Source organism: Musa acuminata, chromosome BXJ3-7 (assembly GCF_036884655.1).
Source record: "Musa acuminata AAA Group cultivar baxijiao chromosome BXJ3-7, Cavendish_Baxijiao_AAA, whole genome shotgun sequence".
NCBI lineage: Eukaryota > Viridiplantae > Streptophyta > Magnoliopsida > Zingiberales > Musaceae > Musa > Musa acuminata.
This window is the reverse complement of record NC_088355.1, coordinates 32,444,679-32,463,523: the sequence shown is the minus strand read 5'-3', so window position 1 is coordinate 32,463,523 and position 18,845 is coordinate 32,444,679. Positions and strand designations below refer to the sequence as shown.

The following is an 18,845-nucleotide window of genomic DNA, read 5'->3' as shown; positions in this document are numbered from 1 at the left end:
AATTTTCAGGATGTAACAGAATTAGTGCAGCGGATAAAAACGTCGATTCTGAAAAATCTTCATTTCGATTAAAACCGATCTCGGAAGATAACTTGAAACCGAATGCTTGTTCGTAAGTATAGTGAAAGCAAAGTAAGGAAATGACAATAATAGAAATACAAACCATTTTATAGTGGCTCGGTCGTTGTGACCTACATCCACTCCTGATTCCTCTTCACTCGAGGCCACCGGCTTCCACTACCTATCTTTTTTCAACGAGCGAATATCAACTACCCTTTTACACTCGATTCTCCTTTTAACAAGTTCAGGAGAGAACCTTTACACCCCAACTTACTCCTCTCTTAAACCACACTAACACTTAGAGCTTAAGAGGAGTTCTCACAAGATTACAATAGTGTTTTTCTACTTTTTTGCTCTCAATTCTTATCTATGCTAACCAAGGATGAGAGAGGTATTTATAGGCTTCAAGTTGATTCAAACTTATAGCTTAAAAGTGTCTCATCCTCGGTTTTCGAGGTACTAGCGGTACCACCACTTGTGTTGGGTGATACCACCGCCTACAACACTAACACTATACGGTACCACCTCCTAGTTTGACAGTACCACCGCTTGGAAGATTGTGTATGGGCGACACGATCGCCCAGACTGACGGTACCACCACCTGACAGTCTTGGAGACTAAGTATGGGCGGTACCACTACCTGACACAGTCTCAGAGACTATACTATGACGATTCCACCTATTGGGTCACTGTTTGAGCCTTTCACTTGGCCCAACATAGCTCAAACTTAGGCCCAATTGGCCCCCAATTGAGTTGGCCAATTCTAACCCAATTACGCCTAAAATCTATTCAGATCTAAACAATTATTACAAAGTCAATTAAATATTGTTCGACATGTCATTGGTTCATTGACGTCTTGCTCGATTTTTTAGCGCATCGTCCTCTCTTGTGGTCTATTGTCCAATCGGTCAGTTGACCTCCATAATTCCGATTCCCTTGGTATAATTTTCACTCTTCTTGACTCGATGCCCAATCTCATGGCTTGAGGTCTTCTGTCGATACGTCGACCGATCCTCTGGCTCGACGTCCAATCTTCTTACATGTTCCACTCCGGTCCAACATGATTCTTCATACTTTTAATTGTCTTTCCCTGATCGAAACTTCCTACGTCACTCAAAAACTATCAATTGATTTCTTCATAAATTCAACAAAAATAACTAGCATTAGATCACAATTTGATGTTAGTCGTCGTTTCGTTCCATTCAAAAGATACTGGTTGCAATAACGTATTTTTTGGCACGATAAAAGATGATTTACAAGAATTTATCTGATGAATATTAATGAGAGTAGCATATACGAGCCATCTATGCATTAAATATAATTTATAGGTGAAGATATCCTATCGTACCGTCGGTTACTCGTGTGAACTGTACATTCGGCTCTTCCTATCCTTTGGATCGAGCAATCTATCACGTGCCATGTTGAATGCCATATACGTACACGCATCAACTAGGAGATGTGAGCCACTTAACGTTACGTGTGCATTCATACTCACGTCATCCCTGTGAGAGGGACATGCGAGAGGCATGCTCAAAGTTGCACTTGTCACCACGATAACTAATATAGTTTCAACATATGAGAGAGAAGAAAATTTGTCGAGGAGAGTGACATGCACGAGCCTAATTAAACAACAAAAAAATCTTCATAGCAAGACAATTATTTTCTGTGTTGTTTTTTTCAAAAATTAATTAACTCTTATTAGGCATAAAGACTTTCACAAAAACCTCAAAGAAAAATGTAGTTCAATGTTCATGTGTGATTTTTTGAACAGAAAACATACACACTAAATACGTTCCACCATCATTCATATGTATCAAAATATTTCAGGTGTATTCTAGGATGCTTAGATTATGTTTAGGAATGCATTTGTATTTCTAATATATCTTTGGAGAAAGAGACTTAATGAATATGTTGTTAAGAAATATTTTGAGTGTTTGATAAATAATTAATAACAATTATATTTTAAATATATATTGATATAAGAGTTAGTTTAGTAAAATCGTATCTCAAAAGTCTATTGAATAACATGTGACAAATCATTCTAATATTTTCATATTTATTCAAAAAATAAAAATATTTTTAATTAAATTAATAAGTAATTAAGAAAATAAATAAATGAAAGCATATAATTTTATAAAAATATTTCGTATTGCCTAGATATATAATAAATAAAAATATAATCATAGAAATAAATATAATTTTTAAAAATAATAAATAAATAAAAATTTACCTTATAAAAAATATAATTCATGTTATTTTTCACTAAGTCATGTTTGTAATATTATTATTTTATATAATATCATAAGGTATTTTAAGAATTTTAAAAATTATATTAGCATTCTATAAATATTAAAATATTAATAATATCTTAATGTAGCATCAACATTTGAACATTCACAATATAGCATCCAGCCAAATATAATTTATAAAAATATTACCTAACGTCAATTTGTATTTAAAGCATGCATCGAAAGTTCAATGAACATTTCAAGTATATTGTATAAAATTATCAATTAAATATTAACATGTGGCATAGTTCTATCTATTCTTAACATGTGATATATGAGAACATTAACTAAAAGTAAGCGATACAGGAACTAGAAAATAATTTTAAAAAAAGGGTCATAAAACTGTATCGAACATTTAGTTTTGAATGATGTTGATAATTGATAACAACATCAAATCCTTAAGTGATGATATATCTCACATCATGATTTTAATTATATTTACAAGGGCTATACGAGCCTACCATCACTGACTTGCGTATCAGTATTTTATATCAATGGCTTTAATTCACACACATATATATATATATTGCAATGACCAAATATATTATATTCAAACATCCTACTGATGTATCACATTATTTTCCTATCTTTGTAAGGATATATATGCATTTTCATTCATATAATAATGAGAGTTAAGTTGCAAGATTTTTCTAGGGAAAGATATTAAAGAGAGAGGGTGCTATTGGTATAACACTGGAGAGACTGTCAATATTCTATATCCATCATCTAAAAAGAAACTCTACATCAATCGATTGCCCTCCTCGTTTTCATTACGAAATATACCATCATCATAAAAGATGATTCCATTATACATGTCGATCATTGAAATCAGCATTATAGAAAAGGATTTGATCACGAACAGTAATTGTTGAAATACTATAGAAATATTATTATTATTTATTTGGTGAGTCTATATATACAATATCAAAACCTAACATATCGTGTACCACAACCATGTACAATAAAACGGTATTTGAGAATAATAACCTCGCTATAAATATCAATATATATAATATTAAATTTTATTATATATTTTTATATATAAATTATATATTTTTATATAAAATTTAGTTTTGATTATGGCTCGGTGCGAATCAGAACCCAATTTAAATGGTTCGATAATTAAAAAAATACATACTTTTTTATTTTAAATTATATAAATTTAAATTTTTAAAAAAGAAATTATTTGAACCGAAAGTGAAATCGGAATCGCTGTTCCGGTTCTAGAATGATCCTGTACGGTGTCGGTTCCCAAAATTAGAACCGGAAGTGCAGTTTGTGTCTCGCATAGAAATTTCTATGCCACGTTGGTGCATAGAGAACGAGGAAGACTACTCCTGGTGCGGGGCGGTTCGAGAACCTTCGTACCGGCGGGGCGGAAGCTTGAACCACTGGTTGACCGAGGCGATTCTCCAACGGCGACCTCCTCCCACCCGTCGCCCCATTTTCTCGCCCCGCTACTTCGCTCCTCCTTCCCGCGTCGAAACCTTCCTTCCCGTTACAGTCACCGAGAGATTCCGTTACCGCGGGACCCCTCGAACCACCCGGCTGACGCCGTACCGCTCCTGCGTCACGTCGAGCCACAAAACGCGGGTCGGCCTCTCGCACCGCGCGTCCTCCGAACCACTACCAGCCCTCTTCCCTGTTTGATGTCGTGGTGGAGACAGGTGAGCCTGACCCGTCTCCCAAGGCGACGTAAACACCCAGAAAAAATAATATATATATATATATATAGAGAGAGAGAGAGAGAGAGAGAGGAGAAAATCCGAAGGCAATATGATGTTTATTTGTGCGCCATCGTGAAAGAGAAAATTTGGGCGGAGTGAGTGTGGGGGACAAAATGGATGGTGGTGATGCGGTCAAAATGATGGTCCAGGGGAGCAGGGGTCATCGTCGGGTCCAAATCAAAGCAGACATGTGATGATGGGTCACCGCAATTGTTGGTGATGGACCCGCCCGGCCGGCTCGACCGTCGAGGCCTGCCGCCCACCTCCACCCCATTTCCACCTCAGCGTTCCTCTTGCTTATTTACATGTAATAACATCTTTATCCTTAGTTTAAGATGGGGATAATAATTCATCAGTAAAATAATTCCTAATAGGTTTAATATATCTATAATAATAATATTATTATTATTGCTAATGCTACAGCTTTACCGAGGAACCCAGAAATCTAAATAAGCTTCTCTTGCTGGTGACCGAGAGAACAATGACATCCTCCTTTCGTAGCTTGCAATGTGCCACATACACTGATTGACTTGTAGTCTCTTAATCAATGATAGCTTTTAGGAAAAAGAAAACAGAGCCAACCGTCTCTAGATTTTGACTAATCGACCATGATTTAGAATCATGCTTTCTACTATTGAAGAAGAAAGATGATGTAAAAGGTAGACCATGGAAGACATTTCCATATATTACACGTCAATCCATCGCTCACCTCTAATAATACACCATACTGTTCCGATTATTTATGAATCTTAGTTAAAATAAGAGCATGTTAAATATCTTCACAGTCTTTTTTATTCGTGTAGCATGTTGTTGTTTCATATATTGTTTATATGATAAATTTATTGAAATATATTGTGTCTAATTATAAATATACCTTTTGAGAAATACATCCAATTAATTATATATACTATACTTGATAAATATTTATGGCAATCTTTAAGTCGTAGAATACGATGTAATCCAAATTATATTTCTCTTTAAGAACAGTTACCAACACATGAAGTTGCATAGGACTATCAAAATCATGCGAGATAATATTATTATGAAAAGATACATAATGATCACAATTTTTTATTAATTAACTATACGACTAAGAATTACTAGATCGAAAAAAAATAAAAAAAACTAAATTCACTATATACATCGCTTGGTCTAATACATGTATGCGATCAAGCCTACCAAAATTGATGGCTTAACGAGTCTTACAATAATCATGCATCATACAGTAGTATATGGGATTTGTACAACAGTGCAAAGTACAATGAATTAGATTAGATAGGAAGTCAAGACATTGTGGCCGAATCATACGTCTAATCCTTATTTTAGTGTCTTAGCATCTGGTATATCACATTATTTGTTACATCACATCACATGGGATGAAAGTTCTGCTTTTCCTACCGTACACGTGTCTGCAACTGGACACCGCTTGTAACAATCGGAGGAAAAGTTGTTGCCTGGAACGGTGGGGCCCCGTCATAGTTACACGTTTCGACTGCTCGTGAGGTGATTTATCTCGGGTCCCACTTTCTCTGTCATCCTCCACCGTTAGATCAGTTGGAACGAAAAGAGTTTTTCGACCAGTTTATAGCTGTACCCGTTGTATCACCTGCGTCGTCACAATGTAAGCAGGTGGTCTCCGCGTGGCCCTTTGCGTTGCCCAGGCGCAAGGCTACTGACTGATCGCAAGCCGGACCCATCCGTTTGGTGATCATCCAACCATAGTCGTCGATTGCGTTCGGTGCCACCACCGGTTCCCAATAATATTTCGACACGTAAAAGACTCCACACAATTCCGTGCATGTTGTCGTTGCGCGACTCGATCACTCGCCTCGCCCTAACGTCTCGTTTAGAGGCCGTACTCGACGCCTTTTATCGGCGTTGCCATTTTCTCGGCGTCTTCTCGCGTGCAGATTCGTCCTCCTCTTTACTCCTTACTTTTCCTTGCCCACTCCTCTTCCTCTGTGCATACAACAAATAGAGAGAAAGGGCGTCTCCGAGGCGGTGTTCGGAGGCGACAAGCAGATCTGCTATCCCGTCGTCTGGTCCTCCGATCACGGTAACTGGAGAACTGAATGATTTGGTTTATTTGGTAGTTGCTTCCTTCCCATCTTGTCCAAATGCCTGTGCTCATCCATGCTTCTCGTTTGTCTTTTCGATCTTTGGTCTCGTTTGTTAGCTTGTGAGTTAAGGATCTTAGACCGAACTCTTCTGTGGTGATTCTCAAGGATCATACGGCGATCTGAACTGTTGTTCACGCAGTTTAGATATTTAGAGTAAGAGCATGTGCTGTGCTTTGTTTATGTTCGCTTTCTCACGGCGGATCTTGGCATCAGAAGCGGCCGATATGCGGGGTTCTCGACTCATGACTGTCGACTTCCGTACAATGTTTTTGTTTACGATTTCGAGATTCTGTTTACCTACTTATTTCGCTTTCGATGGTTTTTCCTTGCTTTGGTTTGGGTTTTTGGTTTGGTCAGTGTTAATAGGAGCTGATCGTTTCCCTGTCATGGATTAGCGATCTTATGCTTTTCCGTATACGATTCTGAGGTTCCGTGATCTGGTTGATTTTAGTTGTAGCGTAGATTGTTCTCTATACCATTTCTTTCTATTGTATGTTACTGGAAATGTAGGTGTGATGTCGTTTAATGTTCGTTTTGAGAGTTATGTAGCGGTATTTTTGGTTGAAGCTCTTCCTTTTTCTCTCTCTAATAAATTTGGTAGTTCGAGTTTGTTAAGTAGATACTCGAGGTCTTTCTTCTTTTTGAAGCTTATTAATGATTGTTTCGGAATCATACTGTATTACTTGGATATTTTTTACTTAAAAACGATGCAGCCAATGATTGTTCATAAGGAAACCGAGTTGACCTTTGTGCAATTAAAGAGTCGTGACTGCGGAAAGAATTTTTATTTCCATAATATTCAAATCTGTGTAAATACCAGAAAAACGCCATTCCAAATTTGTCCAGAAAGAAAAAAGAAGAAGGCAAACATAGCAGGGCCAAAAGCCACAGCTATTATGTTGGATGTCTTCCTACCTATTTTTGTTGCAATTATAGTGTGGTCGATTACAAGCTTAGGAATTTTACTTTGACGATTAATTTTCATATTATCTGTTTAAATTTGGCTGAACTTTTTATATGTTATTTCCTTATCTAGCATAGATTTTTGTGTGATTCAGTGTAGCCATTATCTTTGTGAAAATTTTGCATGATCTTTTGGGTAGTCAAGCTTTATTTCAATGGAAGATTCATTTCCTGTGAATCTGCTGTTTTATCTGTGAATATTTTAACCTAATATTACAGCAGAAACATTTTACTCTCTTCTGTGAAAACACTGTCTATGATGATGTTTCTGATTCTTCACTTATCTAGGTAATATCATTTTGTCTGTCCACATCTATTGTTTATTGTTACAATGTTAGATCTTATGCTATGAGTCTTTTGGTAATGATGTCTTCTGCGATTCCCATCAGTTTGGATTCTGCGTATTCATTGACTCTTGCATATTTCTGATTCTGAAAACAAATTGAGTAAACATTCTGTTTTCTTTTTTGTTCGTGTTCTGATGGATTTGCATCTCATGACTGATGAGGAAAGTACCTGTTTAGAGAACATTTCCCCTTGTTTGTTCAGCTGAAGTATAGATGATGCTGATACCTGATAGGATTGCTTTATTTAATTTCTTCCTCTATTTGATAATAACTTGATCTTTACATTCTTGTCCAGTTGCCAACATGGTAAGGAAACGCAGGACTGAACTTCCTTCTGCTGGGGAGAGTTCAGAATCTCAAGAGAGCAGTGGCAGAAGTGGGCGAGCTGGGCCCCAGCGCCCACTTGAAAGGGCTCCGGCAATGCAACAACAAGGACGTGGTGCTGGACGTGGCTGGGTTCAGCATGGTCAGCAAAGTCGTGGTTTTGGGAGTTATTATCAGGGAAGGGGGAGTGGACAGCCTCATGGGGGTTCAGCACCACAACAATCACGTGGACCATCTCCAGGGTATGAAGGCCAGGGTTTGGCTCAACCAAGAGGAGGAATTCCACATCAACACTACGGACGCCGAAGCAGTGGCAGCATGACTACTGGGCGTGTGGCTGGTCCTTCAGCTGCAGGTCCATCGAGGCCACTGGCTCCCGATCTGCACCAAGCATCATCACAAGCGAGTTCATCACAGCAGTCAGAGGCTTCCTTTATCCAACAACAGTTTCAGCAGCTCTCTATTGAGGGTGAAACTGCAAGTCAAACAATACAACCTGTGGTTCCTGTAGCTCCATCCAGCAAGTCTTTAAGGTTTCCGTTGCGTCCTGGAAAAGGGAGCTACGGTGTTAAATGTGTGGTCAAGGCAAACCATTTCTTTGCTGAGTTACCTGATAAAGACCTTCACCAATATGATGTTAGTTTTACCTGTTCAGTATACTTCAATTTATCACACATATTGATTGTATTCCTAATATTTCATTATATATGAGTACTTAACCACAGGTGTCCATCATACCAGAAGTTACATCACGTGGTGTCAATCGTGCTGTGATGGAGCAGCTAGTCAAACTGCATAGAGAGTCTTATTTAGGAGGGCGGCTTCCAGCTTATGATGGCAGGAAAAGTCTTTACACAGCCGGACCACTGCCATTTACTTCTAGAGAGTTTCAAATCCTTCTAGTTGATGAAGATGATGGTTCAGGCACAGAGAGGTCCTTTCATGGGAACCTTTACCTCTTTCCAAGACATAATTTTGGTGTCATTTTTCTGGAAAAAGATTCATGAAAAATCTCTGTTTTGTAGGAGGCAAAGAACATTTAGAGTTGTTATTAAGTTGGCTGCCCGTGTGGATCTTCACCACCTTGATATGTTTTTATCCGGTCGACAGGCTGATGCTCCCCAAGAAGCCCTACAGGTTCTTGATATTGTGCTACGTGAACTGCCTACCACAAGGTAAGGGTCAATACGTCTCCACCAAGCCATTTATTCTTTCTTTTATCAAAATTTATCAGAGTATTAATCCCCTTTGACGTGTTGTAGGTACTTTCCCATTGGTCGATCGTTTTATTCCCCTGACCTTGGGAGAAGGCAGCCACTTGGCGATGGATTAGAAAGCTGGCGGGGGTTTTATCAGAGTATTAGGCCAACACAAATGGGCCTGTCACTAAATATCGGTAGTGACATCTTTCTTTCTCGATTTGTGTGCATGTCTGCCTTTGTCAATTTAATCCTGTTTGCTTTTGATATCAAACTGAAGGAACCACTGCTAAAAATATTTGAGAAAAGTTCTGATTCAACAAAATTAGTTCCATTTTAAATAACCTGGATTTTTGTTTGATGTTGAATGTGAGGGTCACCTGATGTTGTGGTTCCTTTCGACATGCTTGGGCAGATCTATGTTGAGCTAGATATTGCATATGGCTTTTGTTATTGCTTATGGTTATTGTATTCGTTTGGTTATTTTTTGATGCTGGGCATGTCTATCTGAGAGTTTTTAATTGATAAATGGTGCATATTTCATGAATGACAAATCAATAGCTAGGGTTAATTCCTGCTAATACTGACTCTGCACCCTCATGTTTGAAGTACATATATGCTTAATTTTTCTCTTTGTGCGGACATGTCTTCTACTTCCTTCAATGAGCCCCTGCCTGTCATTGACTTTGTCACCCTATGATGAGCTAGATATCGCATATAGCTTTTGTTATTGCTTATGGTCATTGTACTCATTTGGTTATTTTTTGTTGCTGGGCATGTCTATCTGAGAGTTTTTAATTGATGCATGGTGCATATTTCATGAATGACAAATCAAGCTAGGGTTGATTCCTGCTAATACTGAGGTTGCACCCTCATGTTTGAATTACATATATGCTTAATTTTTCTTTTTGTGCAGACATGTCTTCTACCGCCTTCATTGAGCCCCTGCCTGTCATTGACTTTGTCACCCAACTTTTAAGTAGGGATGTCCGAGCAAGACCGCTCTCCGATGCTGATCGGGTGAAGGTATGTATTCAGTACTTCGCAAAATTGTCTCCTTTCTGTTATACTTTCACATGATAGGTGTGGAAGACCATGACAGTTTTGTTTCCTTTTGTATCTGTTGTATCTCATATATGTTTGACTGTGTATATATTTCAGATCAAGAAGGCTTTAAGGGGAGTAAAGGTTGAGGTTACTCATCGTGGGAATATGCGCAGAAAATATCGCATTTCTGGTTTAACATCACAAGCAACTAGAGAGCTTACGTATGTGACTACTCATTTTGATCAGTTGCTTGGCTTTCTTTTTTATTCACTACTGGAGTTCATGATGTTAACATGATTCGTGTACACTGACATATGGTAACAATAGTTTCCCAGTCGATGAAAGAGGAACAATGAAATCTGTTGTTCAATATTTTCAAGAAACATATGGTTTTACCATCCAGCATACCAATCTCCCCTGCCTACAAGTTGGCAACCAGCAAAGGCCAAATTATCTACCGATGGAGGTGAGAACACCTTATTATCTGCTATTGTGGATCATGATTTTCTTGATTAATATCCCCTTTAGGTTTATTGACTACAAAAGCATTTACAACAAAATAACTAAGATTATATGTGCTGATTTTTTTATATGGTTTAAGGTCTGTAAAATTGTGGAAGGCCAAAGATATTCCAAAAGATTGAACGAGAGACAAATAACTGCTCTTCTGAAGGTGACATGCCAGCGCCCTCAAGAACGGGAGCTTGACATTCTGCAGGTACATTTGGTTTAACTTCATCAATAATAGCCTTCAGTCCTATAAATGATTTCTTTGCTATATTTTGGTGGTTCTGGTTGTTGAATTTAGCATTCTAGTTCTATAGTGCATGCATTGGAATGATGTGTTCTTATAAGTGAGATAACCATTATAAATGTGGACCATTGCTATGATGCCATATTATACGTTCTCTTTGCACTTTACATGCAATATGTCAGTATTTTATCCCGGCCTTTATCTGTTAATTACTGTATTTTAAATAAGGTTCTAGCTTTTATCTATTTCTTTTCTAATTTTTGCATGAGTTGGAATGATATGCTATAAAAAAATCATCGTGAATATAGAAAATGCCAATGGGGACCCACTCAGACTGTTTTTTTTATTTATATATGACTTGTTATAAGAAATTATAATTTTAGAATTTGGACGGCCAGTTTTTGAATCTTTAAGTAGGTTTAGGAGGATTTTAGTGGTCTACTTGTTGAGCATAAAAAACCACAACCAGTGTGGCAGCACGTCTGGCATATCATATGTATTCTACATGATGAAAATTTCCTTATTAAATGATTACATGTTGCATAATACAGATGTATTTTCTTCACATGCCCTAGTATCTTCACTCTAGTTTTAGGAAATTTGCCACCTTTTACTTGTGGTTGCCCTTTGTACATGTAGTTGATTTTTTGAATTGCATTTTCTGCTATAATTCATATTAGTTTAATAATATAGAATACCCGTTTAGTTCTACAGAATGCCTGTGTTGACATAAATTAATCCTAATGCCTCTCGTGTTAGTTTCTAACATGGGATTATATACAATTAGGAAACAACCTATGACTGTATCTAACACAGCCATTAGTTTGCTTTGATGCAATATGTCTATCTTTCTAATATATTCTTTTTGCTCTTTAGACGGTTCATCACAATGCTTACCATGAAGATCCTTATGCTAGAGAATTTGGTATCAAAATCAGTGAGAAACTCGCATCAGTTGAGGCACGTATTTTACCTGCACCATGGGTATGTGACTGGAGATCAGTTTTGTTTTGTGGTCGCCTTTGATTTTATAAATAACAGTAGGTTCCTGTTGTCTCATTGAAGTACACTGTTTAAAATGTTGATCTCAACTTTTGTTTTTGCAGCTTAAATATCATGATACTGGCAGAGAGAAGGATTGCCTGCCAAGAATCGGCCAGTGGAATATGATGAATAAGGTACCACCTGAGACATTACATATATTAATTGAAGTTATTATATCTTTGATGCTTCTACATAATAATACTGCAGTATGGTTTTGTCACTTGCATCCACTAACATAAATATGTTCTTCTAGTTCTAGTTTTATGAGTGCGCTATCTTTTCATGCTTCAGCTCAAGCTTTGTCTTGAGTTCTGCTCAAGTCTGATGCACATCGAAACTCTGATGTGTCACACTATCTGAGCTGGACGGCCAACCTCAATGGAAATATGAGTCAGAGTGTGCTAGTTATTGATTATATCTCTGATGGGTAATTTAAATCTTTGAACTAGGGGCTATGTCAAGTAAGTACTTGGTTATCTTTAGCTTTTCTTATCACGGCCTATCCGTCAAAGCAGTGGCATTGCTTATTCCTCCAACTCTATGCTGTGGTCTTAACAAAATGTTGGTGCATTCTGGACCTGAGTCCTTCATGGATGCTTAAGCTTATCCATGTTTTCTAACTTTGTGCATGTTAGGGCTATCGTTAGGATAAAAAGGTAATAAGGCACTTGGAATTGTTGAGCCCAAGGGTAGGTATCATCTAGGCAATTCTCATGGGGGTAAAAAGGTCTTTATTTGATGGTACTTGATCATTTCATCAGTATTCAGAGTGACAATCAGGTAAAGATTGTCGGAATTGTCAACTACTCTTATTAGCCTATTGTCACTTTCTATCCATTTCTGTCCTGTCTTGATTACGTGGATGGCATGTGGTTTTAATTAGGATAATAGTGCTTGGCAGTGTTTTCTGCTGTCTTCAAGTGATTGTGTAATATGAAATGCAAACAACTATCTTCTTGATTGATCTCTGGTTGTAGGAATTCTGATATATATTTTATACTTGTGCTGGATAATCTTAATTTAGTGGGTAATTGCATATTTTCCAAATTGATAATTGGTAGTGTTATTTTGCATGTTTAATTGACGAACTTGAGTGGCTATGAAGATGTCAGAACAAAATGATGAGTGTCCTGGCTTATACATTTTATACTCTATGCTACCTCAAACCTTATTAGAAGCCCTTGGTTGAGTTGACTTTCAAGCATTGCGGTAATCTTTAACTGAAAATAATACTCCAAATTTATTGGTAGCACACTTCAGACTATTTTTGATGGTATGCTTCACATGGTTTCAGGAATATGGCATTTTATTCCAAACATATAATTGAATTGCAGAAGCTCCAAATCATTACACAGATTGAAGAGTTGGATTTGTAGTATGAATGCTTTAGAGGTTGTCCCTAACTGTTGAAAGTTCTGCTGAAGGTTGTGGCCTTGAGATTGGAAGATTTTGCTGAAATTTGCTATATATCAAGTCTGGAAAAAGTAGAAAGGGGTTGTTTCATATGTATATCTGCAAAATTTAAAATTCTTTTCACTCCTTGAAAAGGGCATATATTTCTTGATCATGTGATAATGTAAAATGCAAAATTACCCTGAATGCCCTCTCAGGGTATATACTATATTTTAGCTTATCAATAGCAAATGCATAATCAGAGAACTCTTGTGTTCTTTATGTTATACAGTCCTGAAAAAAATTGCAAATTATTGTAAGCCATACTACTTAACACAACTAATTGCTTCTATGAATTGTCTATCTTGGACTTCGGTGCAGTTATTGTTTGATTTCCTATTCAGAGGCTTCCTCGTATAAAATTTAAATTATACTTTCAGGTTTCAAGACCCATCCTGTCTTTCATGGCTCTAATTTCTCATCCATAATCCATCCTTACCAATGCTAGACTAAACTGTGTTTCCATCCCCTGATCTGTTCACCTAAAATTTCTCTAGTGCTGAACTGTATTGTTTCATAATGCATCATATATCATTGCAGTTATGACAGCTATCATTGAGAAATTTAGCATATCATTTTACTCCCTGGTATCTTCTTATTATTGTGTAACCTTTCACTTTGCTAACGCTTGTAATCTAGAAAATGGTGAATGGTGGGAGAGTAAACAACTGGACATGTATAAATTTTGCACGGAATGTCCAAGAGAGAGTTGCCCGTGAATTTTGTCACGAGCTTGCACTCATGTGCCAGACATCTGGAATGGTATGCCTTACATATTTTCTTAGGAGTTGTTCATGTTTTAAATATCTTTCTCATTTGCTTCTGAGATTATGTTAACAATGGCACTTTTAACTTTGTTGTCTAAACTAGTGCAGGATTTTTCACTTGAACCGGTGCTTCCTCCTTTGAGCGCGAGGCCAGACCAGGTGGAACGAGCTTTAAAAGCACAGTACCATGATGCGATGAGCTTACTCCAACCCCATGGCAAAGAACTTGATTTGCTTATTGTGATATTGCCTGACAATAATGGTTCTCTTTATGGTAGGAGTCTTCTTTGAGCACTTAGTTTTCATATTTTTCAGCTTATGGCACCTGTATAATATCTAGTTCCTCTCTACTTGAGCTCTATATTGTCTCTCTACTTTTCTTTCAGTTTGTTTGGTATCATTATTTGTGTAGGTGATCTAAAGCGAATTTGTGAGACAGAGCTTGGACTGATTTCACAGTGCTGTTTGACTAAACATGTTTTTAGAATGAGCAAACAGTATCTGGCAAATGTTGCTCTCAAGATAAATGTGAAGGTTGGTTAAGACTGACGTTGAGTATAGATCTTTTTCCATTTCTTGGTTTCTCTGAACTTGACATGAGTGTTAAAATGGACAGGTTGGTGGTAGGAATACGGTTCTTATGGATGCCTTGAGTAGGCGCATACCCCTTGTTAGTGACAGGCCTACAATTATATTTGGTGCTGATGTAACACATCCTCATCCCGGCGAAGACTCTAGCCCCTCTATCGCAGCTGTAAGATGATAGTCCTTTATGTGAATGCAAATGACATGCTTCTGTTTTAGGCTGTGATTTTGACTTTGATGGATGCTTATCATTTAGTTCTGTATTTTTTTCAGGTTGTTGCTTCTCAAGACTGGCCTGAGGTAACAAAGTATGCTGGTTTGGTTTCTGCTCAGCTTCATCGGCAAGAGTTGATACAGGATCTGTTTAAAGTCTGGCAAGATCCTCAGCGTGGAACAGTGACTGGTGGGATGATAAAGTATGTTTGTGGTCTTTTTTTTACCATTGAGGACTGATGGCTGTAACTTTTCACTATATAGCTGCATCAAGAAATTTATCTGACTTTGAAGGATTTGCAGGGAACTACTTATTTCCTTCAAAAAAGCTACTGGACAGAAGCCTCAAAGAATTATATTTTACAGGTGTGACTAAACAGAGTTGTCTATTTTGATTGTTTTAAACTGTCTTGATGATTAATGATGTTTCTCTTTGCAGGGATGGAGTTAGTGAGGGGCAATTCTATCAAGTTTTACTTTATGAACTTGATGCAATCAGAAAGGTTCAATGTTTAATACATTACCATCTTCAGATTTTTCTAGTTTTGCTTATCAATTTACTCAATTTTTTTTTTAATTTCACTTTGACTCTCTTCAGGCGTGCGCCTCGCTGGAGCCAAATTATCAGCCACCAGTAACTTTCATAGTGGTTCAGAAACGTCATCACACTAGGTTGTTTGCGAATAATCATAATGATCACCACTCAATTGACAAGAGCGGAAATATTCTGCCTGGTTAGTTTCTTAGAATGCTTGATACAGATATTTGATTCGCCCATTATTACACATCTTTCTTGCTATTTTAATGTTCTTAAATTTTATCAAGATGCATGAGAATTAACTGTGAGCTGGTTTGATGTTGGAATATGTAGGTACTGTAGTTGACTCTAAGATCTGTCATCCAACTGAGTTTGATTTTTACTTGTGCAGTCATGCTGGCATTCAGGTATACTCTCCTGCAGCATTTGTTCTGCCTGCATGATTTTCCAATTCACTGATCTGCTTGGTAATTGGTTACAATCTGATTATGTCACATTCATAGGGCACAAGCCGACCTGCTCATTACCATGTCTTATGGGATGAGAACAAATTCACGGCTGACGCATTGCAAACCCTAACAAACAACCTTTGTTACACGTAAGACCTTTCATTTTGTACGTTCTGGTTAGCTACTACTGCAGATTTGAGTTGTCTGCTCAACGCGTCTTGATATATTTGCAGCTACGCAAGGTGCACTCGATCTGTGTCCATAGGTATGCTCGTCCTGTCTAGTCTTTTCAAAACATTGTTCTTTCATACATTAAGCAGTATATGAGCAATTTACATAATCATTAAAATTACTTGGGCAAATGATATATCCCTAACCAAACTATTTTATGGTTTTGACAGTGCCACCTGCATATTATGCGCACCTGGCTGCATTCCGTGCCCGATTTTACATGGAGCCAGAGACATCAGACAGTGGTTCGATGGTGAGTGGGGCAGTAGGACGCGGAGCTCCTACCCAACGCAGCACTCGTGTCCCAGGTGGTGCGGCTGTTAGACCCCTTCCAGCGTTGAAAGAAAATGTCAAGAAAGTCATGTTCTACTGTTGAACCATGTGTGTTGTGGCTTCTACTACTCACTTGATGTTGTCTCTGCTCCTGTTTATTGTCTGTGGTAGGCTTGAACTTGATGGGTATTCACAAGTCAGGTACTATGACCCTCTTTGTTGAAACTTTTTCCGCAATCCTTTTATGAAGCAAGTCCTGATTTGATATGAACCCTTGGAAAGTGGTGTGGGGCTCTGATAGTAGTAAACTCACTGTAGTTTTACCAAATTATAGGAAGAAGTGACATGATGCAATTGAAGAAAACAAAATAGAATCAAGCAAGATTGTTAGTGTTCTATTGCCTCACAGCATAGCACCTGTTGGTATGTTCCCTTGGAAAGTGGTGTGGAGCTCTGATAGTAGTAAACTCACTGTAGTTTTACCAAATTATAGGAAGAAGTGACATGATGCAATTGAAGAAAACAAAAAAGAATCAAGCAAGATTGTTAGTGTACTATTGCCTCACAGCATAGCACCTGTTGGTATGTTTAATTCTTCAGTCTCCCAAGCGTATCTCAACCGCAAGGCATGTGGCTCTCTCTGTGCACAAATCTTTACCGATTAGCGTTGATGAACTACATTTTAGATTGGGTTCTCAAGGCTTAATGTCGCTAATAAAAAACGATTGTTGTTGAAGCATGTCGTATGGTTTCTCCCGATTCCATGAACAAGATTACTCATTTGCATCTCGAATAATGGGCTCAACATATTAGTAAATTAACATATTAGTAATCTTATCTTCTATCATCCATCGCAATCCTGATAAGGACAACGCCGTTGGCCGAAGACAATCCTGATATTCATATATTACAGGAACACAAAAGGAATACTTAGACATACATTCTAATTTGACCTGTCTAGTATATCCTTCAAAGGTAGGCTTTTGGATGGTTGACTCTATGTTAATGGCAGGGGGGCAGTTTGCTGGCCTCATAGTAGAGTCTGTAGGTGGTCTGTAGTTTGATACGGCAGAGGAGGAATATACTTGTTGGGAGAGTTTTGCTAATTGTGGGTATTCCACTTCCCAATTTTCCTCAAGTCCTGCTGCTATAATTTCCTCTTGAAATTTTTGGGGATATGGCATCTCCCCATCATCTTCTGAAGCGTTAATATCCTGAAAATAAAAATTCACGTTTTTCTGCAGGCCTTCCGCCTCATTGTCTTTGCTGCTTGCTGTTTGTATTATGACAGCTATTGTGTGGCTCCGGATTTCTTCCTCATCGCTGAACGTCTCGTCATCAGCAGTATTGTAGTTGATTCGGCTTGATGTAGATGCAGCTTTGTAATTGTCAAAGTTGATAGATATCCTTCCATCTAATAAGTTTCGGCTTTGTGCTTCTGAAGGCTGCATTGGTATTGAGACTTGGGTTGGTCGGATGACCCAGTCTCTTCCTTGTATGTCTGCTGTAGAGTACCTCCTCCCTGGTAGTGCCCTTACACCGTGGCTGGTGAGGTAGTCCACCACCTCTGATACCATTAACAGGATCGGTTTTAAAAGGAACAATTATAACAGGAACACAAAACAGGAAGATAATTTTACAGGAACACAAAAGGAATACTTAGACATACATTCTAAGAACTGATATATATAAGGAACTTAGGAATAAAAGGATTCTTACAAAGATCGAGGGGGGGGGGGGAATTTGAGCTCAAGTAGAACATCAGTGTTCGACTGCCTGTTCTACAAGAGAACTACTAAGAGGTTTATATAGAAGAGGCGGATAGAACCGGGTACTTATTGGGCCCCATCGCGTTCTTCTCGCTTTCTCTTTTATATTCCCTCTGGTACAATTATTTAAATTTTGAGCGGCTCCCCGAGGCACAGCTCAAAAGTGCTACTGAGTAGTGAAGGTACGCTCTATACTGCGTGCCAGCTTATTTTGTTGGGCGGCTCCCCGAGGCTCAACCCGTGATTATCTAACTTATTGCATTAGGTGGTGGTGTTTTGCATGATTTCAACATAGTTAGGGGTCCACCGTGTCCCTAGATGCTGAAGTTTGGCGTCCTTTAGGTGGTGTCTTTTGTAAGCGCCAGGGCTCTTTCCAGCTGTTGTTGCTGGAGGACAGCTGGTAGCCAGTCTTTATACCGGTTGTCTTTTCCTGAGCTTCGCCGCCGGTACTCTTCCACTTTGAGTGAGTGGATGTCTCTGTATCGTTGTAAGGCATTGATTGCTTGTTCTGCTGCCTTCTGCTGTAAGATTCCGAGTGTTTTTGTGGAGTCTTCGTCATTAAGTAACCTTTTCTTTCCTTTTTGAAGGCAGGTGAGCTCATCAGTGTACTGGAATAGGAGGCTATTATTTTGCAGGCTATTTGATTCAGAAAGGCTTCCGTCTATGGGTTGGGCTTGGCCTTGAGTTCTTGGGTT

At 38.2% G+C, this 18,845-nt stretch overlaps 1 protein-coding gene across 4 annotated transcripts; it reads left to right on the top strand.

The window, feature by feature from the left end:
• Nucleotides 1-5,953: 5,953 nt before the first annotated feature.
• LOC135582168 (protein argonaute 1B) lies at nucleotides 5,954-16,652 on the top strand. 4 transcript variants are annotated; one of them, XM_065159516.1, is made up of 23 exons: nucleotides 5,996-6,131; nucleotides 7,801-8,465; nucleotides 8,555-8,763; nucleotides 8,855-9,004; nucleotides 9,092-9,225; nucleotides 9,945-10,054; nucleotides 10,190-10,296; nucleotides 10,403-10,541; nucleotides 10,677-10,793; nucleotides 11,706-11,813; nucleotides 11,936-12,007; nucleotides 13,965-14,087; nucleotides 14,201-14,366; nucleotides 14,505-14,626; nucleotides 14,709-14,846; nucleotides 14,951-15,093; nucleotides 15,194-15,256; nucleotides 15,330-15,393; nucleotides 15,489-15,624; nucleotides 15,762-15,835; nucleotides 15,932-16,026; nucleotides 16,111-16,142; nucleotides 16,279-16,652. In XM_065159516.1, exons 2-23 carry the CDS (start codon nucleotides 7,809-7,811, stop codon nucleotides 16,482-16,484), a joined length of 3,165 nt encoding a protein of 1,054 aa, XP_065015588.1. In that variant the 5' UTR covers nucleotides 5,996-6,131; nucleotides 7,801-7,808; the 3' UTR covers nucleotides 16,485-16,652. The 4 variants fall into 4 exon arrangements, with proteins under 4 accessions (XP_065015589.1, XP_065015588.1, XP_065015587.1 ...); XM_065159517.1 differs by having other exon boundaries at nucleotides 5,954-6,131; nucleotides 10,403-10,793; XM_065159515.1 differs by having other exon boundaries at nucleotides 6,055-6,164; nucleotides 10,403-10,793.
• The last annotated feature ends 2,193 nt before the right edge of the window (nucleotides 16,653-18,845 follow it).